The sequence below is a fragment of the Mustelus asterias genome, unplaced genomic scaffold, assembly GCF_964213995.1.
Source record: "Mustelus asterias unplaced genomic scaffold, sMusAst1.hap1.1 HAP1_SCAFFOLD_3120, whole genome shotgun sequence".
In the NCBI taxonomy this organism is placed as follows: domain Eukaryota; kingdom Metazoa; phylum Chordata; class Chondrichthyes; order Carcharhiniformes; family Triakidae; genus Mustelus; species Mustelus asterias.
In genome coordinates, this window is record NW_027593065.1 from 27,564 (window position 1) to 36,241 (window position 8,678).

An 8,678-nucleotide genomic window follows, 5' to 3' on the forward strand; every position below is an offset into this window, starting at 1 on the left:
CAGGTACAGCACGTGGTTAGATACAGAGTAAAGCTCCCTCTACACTGTCCCCCCCATCACAGGACAGGTACGGGGACAGGGTTAGATACAGAGTAAAGCTCCCTCTACACTGTCCCCCCATCACAGGACAGGTAACACTCCCAGGACAGGTACAGCACGGGGTTAGATACAGAGTAAAGCACCCTCTACACTGTCCCCATCAAACACTCCCAGGACAGGTAGAGCACGGGGTTAGATACAGAGTAAAGCTCCCTCTACACTGTCCCCCATCAAACACTCCCAGGACAGGGACAGCACGGGGTTAGATACAGAGTAAAGCTCCCTCTACACTGTCCCCATCAAACACTCCCAGGACAGGTACAGCACGGCGTTAGATACAGAGTAAAGCTCCCTCCACACTTTCCCCCCCATCAAACACTCCCAGGACAGGTACAGCACGGGGTTAGATACAGAGTAAAGCTTCCTCTACACTGTCCCCATCAAACACTCCCAGGACAGGTACAGCACGGGGTTAGGTACAGAGTAAAGCTCCCTCTACACTGACCCCATCAAACACTCCCAGGACAGGTACAGCACGGGGTTAGATACAGAGTAAAGCTCCCTCTACACTGTTCCCCCATCAAACACTCCCAGGACAGGTACAGCACAGTGTGTGATACAGAGTAAAGCTCCCTCTACACTGTCCCCCATCAAACACACCCAGGACAGGTACCGCACGGGGTTAGATACAGAGTAAAGCTCCCTCTACACTGTCCCCCCATCAAACACTCCCAGGACAGGTACAGCATGGGGTTAGATACAGAGTAAAGCTCCCTCTACACTGTCCCCCATCAAACACTCCCAGGACAGGTACAGCACGGGGTTAGATACAGAGTAAAGCTCCCTCTACACTGTCCCCCCATCAAACACTCCCAGGACAGGTACGGGGACGGGGTTAGATACAGAGTAAAGCTCCCTCTACACTGTCCCCATCAAACACTCCCAGGACAGGTACAGCACGGGGTTAGATACAGAGTAAAGCTCCCTCTACACTGTCCCCATCAAACACTCCCAGGACAGGTACAGCACGGGGTTAGATACAGAGTAAAGCTCCCTCTACACTGTCCCCATCAAACACTCCCAGGACAGGTACAGCACGGGGTTAGATACAGAGTAAAGCTCCCTCTACACTGTCCCCCCATCAAACACTCCCAGGACAGGTACAGCACGGGGTTAGATACAGAGTAAAGCTCCCTCGACACTGTCCCCCATCAAACACTCCCAGGACAGGTACAGCACGGGGTTAGATACAGAGTAAAGCTCCCTCGACACTGTCCCCCATCAAACACTCCCAGGACAGGTACAGCACGGCGTTAGGTACAGAGTAAAGCTCCCTCTACACTGTCCCCCCATCAAACACTCCCAGGACAGGTACAGCACGGGGTTAGATACAGTGTAAAGCTCCCTCTACACTGTCCCCCATCAAACACTCCCAGGACAGGTACAGCACGGGATTAGATACAGAGTAAAGCTCCCTCTACACTGTCCCCCATCAAACACTCCCAGGACAGGTACAGCACGGGGTTAGATACAGAGTAAAGCTCCCTCGACACTGTCCCCCATCAAACACTCCCAGGACAGGTACAGCACGGCGTTAGGTACAGAGTAAAGCTCCCTCTACACTGTCCCCCCATCAAACACTCCCAGGACAGGTACAGCACGGGGTTAGATACAGTGTAAAGCTCCCTCTACACTGTCCCCCATCAAACACTCCCAGGACAGGTACAGCACGGGATTAGATACAGAGTAAAGCTCCCTATACACTGTCCCCCATCAAACACTCCCAGGACAGGTACAGCACGGGGTTAGATACAGAGTAAAGCTCCCTCTACACTGTCCCACATCAAACACTCCCAGGACAGGTACAGCACGGGGTTACATACAGAGTAAAGCTCCCTCTACACTGTCCCCCATCAAACACTGCCAGGACAGGTACAGCACGGAGTTAGATACAGAGTAAAGCTCCCTCTACACTGTCCCACATCAAACACTCCCAGGACAGGTACAGCACGGGGTTAGATACAGAGTAAAGCTCCCTCTACACTGTCCCCCATCAAACACTCCCAGGACAGGTACAGCACGGGGTTAGATACAGAGTAAAGCTCCCTCTACACTGTCCCCCATCAAACACTGCCAGGACAGGTACAGCACGGAGTTAGATACAGAGTAAAGCTCCCTCTACACTGTCCCACATCAAACACTCCCAGGACAGGTACAGCACGGGGTTAGATACAGAGTAAAGCTCCCTCGACACTGTCCCCCATCAAACACTCCCAGGACAGGTACAGCACGGCGTTAGGTACAGAGTAAAGCTCCCTCTACACTGTCCCCCCATCAAACACTCCCAGGACAGGTACAGCACGGGGTTAGATACAGTGTAAAGCTCCCTCTACACTGTCCCCCATCAAACACTCCCAGGACAGGTACAGCACGGGATTAGATACAGAGTAAAGCTCCCTATACACTGTCCCCCATCAAACACTCCCAGGACAGGTACAGCACGGGGTTAGATACAGAGTAAAGCTCCCTCTACACTGTCCCACATCAAACACTCCCAGGACAGGTACAGCACGGGGTTACATACAGAGTAAAGCTCCCTCTACACTGTCCCCCATCAAACACTGCCAGGACAGGTACAGCACGGAGTTAGATACAGAGTAAAGCTCCCTCTACACTGTCCCCCATCAAACACTCCCAGGACAGGTACAGCACGGGGTTAGATACAGAGTAAAGCTCCCTCTACACTGTCCCCCATCAAACACTGCCAGGACAGGTACAGCACGGAGTTAGATACAGAGTAAAGCTCCCTCTACACTGTCCCCCATCAAACACTCCCAGGACAGGTACAGCACGGGGTTAGATACAGAGTAAAGCTCCCTCTACACTGTCCCCCATCAAACACTGCCAGGACAGGTACAGCACGGGGTTAGATACAGAGTAAAGCTCCCTCTACACTGTCCCCATCAAACACTCCCAGGACAGGTACAGCACGGGGTTAGATACAGAGTAAAGCTCCCTCTACACTGTCCCCCATCAAACACTCCCAGGACAGGTACAGCACGGGGTTAGATACAGAGTAAAGCTCCCTCTACACTGTCCCCATCAAACACTTCCAGGACAGTACAGCACGGGGTTAGATACAGAGTAAAGCTCCCTCTACACTGTCCCCCATCAAACACTCCCAGGACAGGTACAGCACGGGGTTAGATACAGAGTGAAGCTCCCTCTACACTGCCCCCATCAAACACTCCCAGGACAGGTACAGCACGGGGTTAGATACAGAGTAAAGCTCCCTCTGCACTGCCCCCCATCAAACACTCCCAGGACAGGTACAGCACGGGGTTAGATACAGAGTAAAGCTCCCTCTGCACTGTCCCCATCAAACACTCCCAGGACAGGTACAGCACGGGGTTAGAAACAGAGTAAAGCTCCCTCTACACTGTCCCCATCAAACACTCCCAGGACAGGTACGGGGACGGGGTTAGGTACAGAGTAAAGCTCCCTCTACACTGTCCCCCCATCACAGGACAGGTACGGGGACGGGGTTAGATACAGAGTAAAGCTCCCTCTACACTGTCCCCCCATCAAACACTCCCAGGACAGGTACAGCACGGGGTTAGATACAGAGTAAAGCTCCCTCTACACTGTCCCCCCCATCACAGGACAGGTACGGGGACGGGGTTAGATACAGAGTAAAGCTCCCTCTACACTGTCCCCCCATCACAGGACAGGTAACACTCCCAGGACAGGTACAGCACGGGGTTAGATACAGAGTAAAGCACCCTCTACACTGTCCCCATCAAACACTCCCAGGACAGGTAGAGCACGGGGTTAGATACAGAGTAAAGCTCCCTCTACACTGTCCCCCATCAAACACTCCCAGGACAGGTACAGCACGTGGTTAGATACAGAGTAAAGCTCCCTCTACACTGTCCCCCCCATCACAGGACAGGTACGGGGACAGGGTTAGATACAGAGTAAAGCTCCCTCTACACTGTCCCCCCATCACAGGACAGGTAACACTCCCAGGACAGGTACAGCACGGGGTTAGATACAGAGTAAAGCACCCTCTACACTGTCCCCATCAAACACTCCCAGGACAGGTAGAGCACGGGGTTAGATACAGAGTAAAGCTCCCTCTACACTGTCCCCCATCAAACACTCCCAGGACAGGGACAGCACGGGGTTAGATACAGAGTAAAGCTCCCTCTACACTGTCCCCATCAAACACTCCCAGGACAGGTACAGCACGGCGTTAGATACAGAGTAAAGCTCCCTCCACACTTTCCCCCCCATCAAACACTCCCAGGACAGGTACAGCACGGGGTTAGATACAGAGTAAAGCTTCCTCTACACTGTCCCCATCAAACACTCCCAGGACAGGTACAGCACGGGGTTAGGTACAGAGTAAAGCTCCCTCTACACTGACCCCATCAAACACTCCCAGGACAGGTACAGCACGGGGTTAGATACAGAGTAAAGCTCCCTCTACACTGTTCCCCCATCAAACACTCCCAGGACAGGTACAGCACAGTGTGTGATACAGAGTAAAGCTCCCTCTACACTGTCCCCCATCAAACACACCCAGGACAGGTACCGCACGGGGTTAGATACAGAGTAAAGCTCCCTCTACACTGTCCCCCCATCAAACACTCCCAGGACAGGTACAGCATGGGGTTAGATACAGAGTAAAGCTCCCTCTACACTGTCCCCCATCAAACACTCCCAGGACAGGTACAGCACGGGGTTAGATACAGAGTAAAGCTCCCTCTACACTGTCCCCCCATCAAACACTCCCAGGACAGGTACGGGGACGGGGTTAGATACAGAGTAAAGCTCCCTCTACACTGTCCCCATCAAACACTCCCAGGACAGGTACAGCACGGGGTTAGATACAGAGTAAAGCTCCCTCTACACTGTCCCCATCAAACACTCCCAGGACAGGTACAGCACGGGGTTAGATACAGAGTAAAGCTCCCTCTACACTGTCCCCATCAAACACTCCCAGGACAGGTACAGCACGGGGTTAGATACAGAGTAAAGCTCCCTCTACACTGTCCCCCCATCAAACACTCCCAGGACAGGTACAGCACGGGGTTAGATACAGAGTAAAGCTCCCTCGACACTGTCCCCCATCAAACACTCCCAGGACAGGTACAGCACGGGGTTAGATACAGAGTAAAGCTCCCTCGACACTGTCCCCCATCAAACACTCCCAGGACAGGTACAGCACGGCGTTAGGTACAGAGTAAAGCTCCCTCTACACTGTCCCCCCATCAAACACTCCCAGGACAGGTACAGCACGGGGTTAGATACAGTGTAAAGCTCCCTCTACACTGTCCCCCATCAAACACTCCCAGGACAGGTACAGCACGGGATTAGATACAGAGTAAAGCTCCCTCTACACTGTCCCCCATCAAACACTCCCAGGACAGGTACAGCACGGGGTTAGATACAGAGTAAAGCTCCCTCGACACTGTCCCCCATCAAACACTCCCAGGACAGGTACAGCACGGCGTTAGGTACAGAGTAAAGCTCCCTCTACACTGTCCCCCCATCAAACACTCCCAGGACAGGTACAGCACGGGGTTAGATACAGTGTAAAGCTCCCTCTACACTGTCCCCCATCAAACACTCCCAGGACAGGTACAGCACGGGATTAGATACAGAGTAAAGCTCCCTATACACTGTCCCCCATCAAACACTCCCAGGACAGGTACAGCACGGGGTTAGATACAGAGTAAAGCTCCCTCTACACTGTCCCACATCAAACACTCCCAGGACAGGTACAGCACGGGGTTACATACAGAGTAAAGCTCCCTCTACACTGTCCCCCATCAAACACTGCCAGGACAGGTACAGCACGGAGTTAGATACAGAGTAAAGCTCCCTCTACACTGTCCCACATCAAACACTCCCAGGACAGGTACAGCACGGGGTTAGATACAGAGTAAAGCTCCCTCTACACTGTCCCCCATCAAACACTCCCAGGACAGGTACAGCACGGGGTTAGATACAGAGTAAAGCTCCCTCTACACTGTCCCCCATCAAACACTGCCAGGACAGGTACAGCACGGAGTTAGATACAGAGTAAAGCTCCCTCTACACTGTCCCACATCAAACACTCCCAGGACAGGTACAGCACGGGGTTAGATACAGAGTAAAGCTCCCTCTACACTGTCCCCCATCAAACACTCCCAGGACAGGTACAGCACGGGGTTAGATACAGAGTAAAGCTCCCTCTACACTGTCCCCCATCAAACACTCCCAGGACAGGTACAGCACGGGGTTAGATACAGAGTAAAGCTCCCTCTACACTGTCCCACATCAAACACTCCCAGGACAGGTACAGCACGGGGTTACATACAGAGTAAAGCTCCCTCTACACTGTCCCCCATTAAACACTCCCAGGACAGGTACAGCACGGGGTTAGATACAGAGTAAAGCTCCCTCTACACTGTCCCCCCATCACAGGACAGGTACGGGGACGGGGTTAGATACAGAGTAAAGCTCCCTCAACACTGTCCCCATCAAACACTCCCAGGACAGGTACAGCACGGGGTTAGATACAGAGTAAAGCTCCCTCTACACTGTCCCCATCAAACACTCCCAGGACAGGTAGAGCACGGGGTTAGATACAGAGTAAAGCTCCCTCTACACTGTCCCCCATTAAACACTCCCAGGACAGGTAGAGCACGGGGTTAGATACAGAGTAAAGCTCCCTCTACACTGTCCCCCATCAAACGCTCCCAGGACAGGTACAGCACGGGGTTAGATACAGAGTAAAGCTCCCTCTACACTGTCCCCCCATCAAACGCTCCCAGGACAGGTACAGCACGGGGTTAGATACAGAGTAAAGCTCCCTCTACACTGTCCCCCATCAAACACTCCCAGGACAGGTACAGCACGGGGTTAGATACAGAGTAAAGCTCCCTCTACACTGTCCCCCATCAAACGCTCCCAGGACAGGTACAGCACGGGGTTAGATACAGAGTAAAGCTCCCTCTACACTGTCCCCCCCATCACAGGACAGGTACGGGGACGGGGTTAGGTACAGAGTGTCGGGGAGCTGGACGGGGACGGACTCCGTCGCTGATTTCCTTTGTCGATGTTTTTTCCCTTCCCCAGATTCTGACCTACCTCCATGACCAGCAGTTTGAATATCTGAACCCCCTATCGGGCAGGTTTGGATTCATGGAAGTGGATCCCAGTCATGGGAATGCCTCAGTGCGAATCAGAAACCTCCAGGCCAGTGACACCAACACGTTCCAGTGCAAGGTCAAGAAAGCCCCAGGTATCGACAGCCGGAAGGTCACGGTCGGAGTTCACGGTAAGAGGGCAGGCGTCCAGAACTCGGGGGTCATCGTTTGAGGATAATGGGGGTCAACCTTTTAGGACCGAGGTGAGCAGTGGGTTAGCGCTGCTGCCTCACAGCGCCAGGGGACCCGGGTTCGATTCCCGCCTTAGTTCACTGTCTGTGCGGAGTCTGCACGTTCTCCCCGTGTCTGCGTGGGTTTCCTCCGGATGCTCCGGTTTCCTCCCACTGTCTGAAAGATGTGTAGGTTAGGGTGGATTGGCCATGCTAAATTGCCCCTTAGTATCGAAAGATGTGCAGGTTCGGTGGATTGGCCATGCTAAATTGCCCCTTAGTGTCCAAAGATGTGCAGGTTAGGGGGATTGGCCATGCTAAATTGTCCCTTAGTGTCCAAAGATGTGTAGGTTAGGGTGGATTGGCCATACTAAATTGTCCCTTAGTGTCCAAAGGTGTGTAGGTTAGGTGGATTGGCCGTGCTAAATTGTCCCTTAGTGTCCAAAGATGTGTAGGTTAGGGTGGATTGGCCATGCTAAATTGTCCCTTAGTGTCCAAAGATGTGTAGGTTAGGGGGATTGGCCATGCTAAATTGTCCCCTTAGTGTCCAAAGATGTGCAGGTTAGGGGGATTGGCCATGCTAAATTGTCCCCTTAGTGTCCAAAGATGTGTAGGTTAGGGTGGATTGGCCATGCTAAATTGCCCCTTAGTGTCCAAAGATGTGTAGGTGAGGGTGGATTGGCCATGCTAAATTGTCCCTTAGTGTCCAAAGATGTGTAGGTTAGGTGGATTGGCCATGCTAAATTGTCCCTTAGTGTCCAAAGATGTGCAGGTTAGGGGGATTGGCCATGCTAAATTGTCCCCTTAGTGTCCAAAGATGTGTAGGTTAGGTGGATTGGCCATGCTAAATTGCCCCTTAGTGTCCAAAGATGTGCAGGTTAGGGTGGATTGGCCATGCTAAATTGCCCCTTCGTGTCAGGGGGATTTGTGGGGTAAATACATGGTAATGGGGCCTGTGTGGGATTGTTGTCAGTGCTGACTCGATGAAACAGAAGAGGGGTTGGGGTAAGGCTTGGGCTGTTTTACGTTGGAGCAGAGAAGACTGAGGGGGGCGGCCTGATCGAGGTGTTCAAGATTATGAGGGACACGGACAGAGTGGATAAGGAGCAGCTGTTCCCCTGAGTTGAAGGGTCAGTCACGAGGGGGACATAGGTTCAAGGTGAGGGGGTGGGAGGTTAAGGAGGGGATTTGAGGGAAAGCTTTTTTACCCAGAGGGTGGTGAGGGTCTGGAATGCGCTGCCTGGGAGGGTGGTGGAGGCGGGTTGCCTCA

The 8,678-nt window shown here is 52.9% G+C and overlaps 1 protein-coding gene across 1 annotated transcript in view; it reads left to right on the forward strand.

Annotated features, from left to right (window-relative positions):
* The window catches only part of LOC144490296 (coxsackievirus and adenovirus receptor homolog), a 31,120-nt gene extending 23,710 nt beyond the window's left edge, over positions 1-7,410 (forward strand). The window contains exon 4 of the mRNA XM_078208068.1: positions 7,168-7,410. Within this exon, the coding sequence (XP_078064194.1) occupies positions 7,168-7,410 (243 nt within the window). The remainder of the gene's footprint in view (positions 1-7,167) is intronic.
* The last annotated feature ends 1,268 nt before the right edge of the window (positions 7,411-8,678 follow it).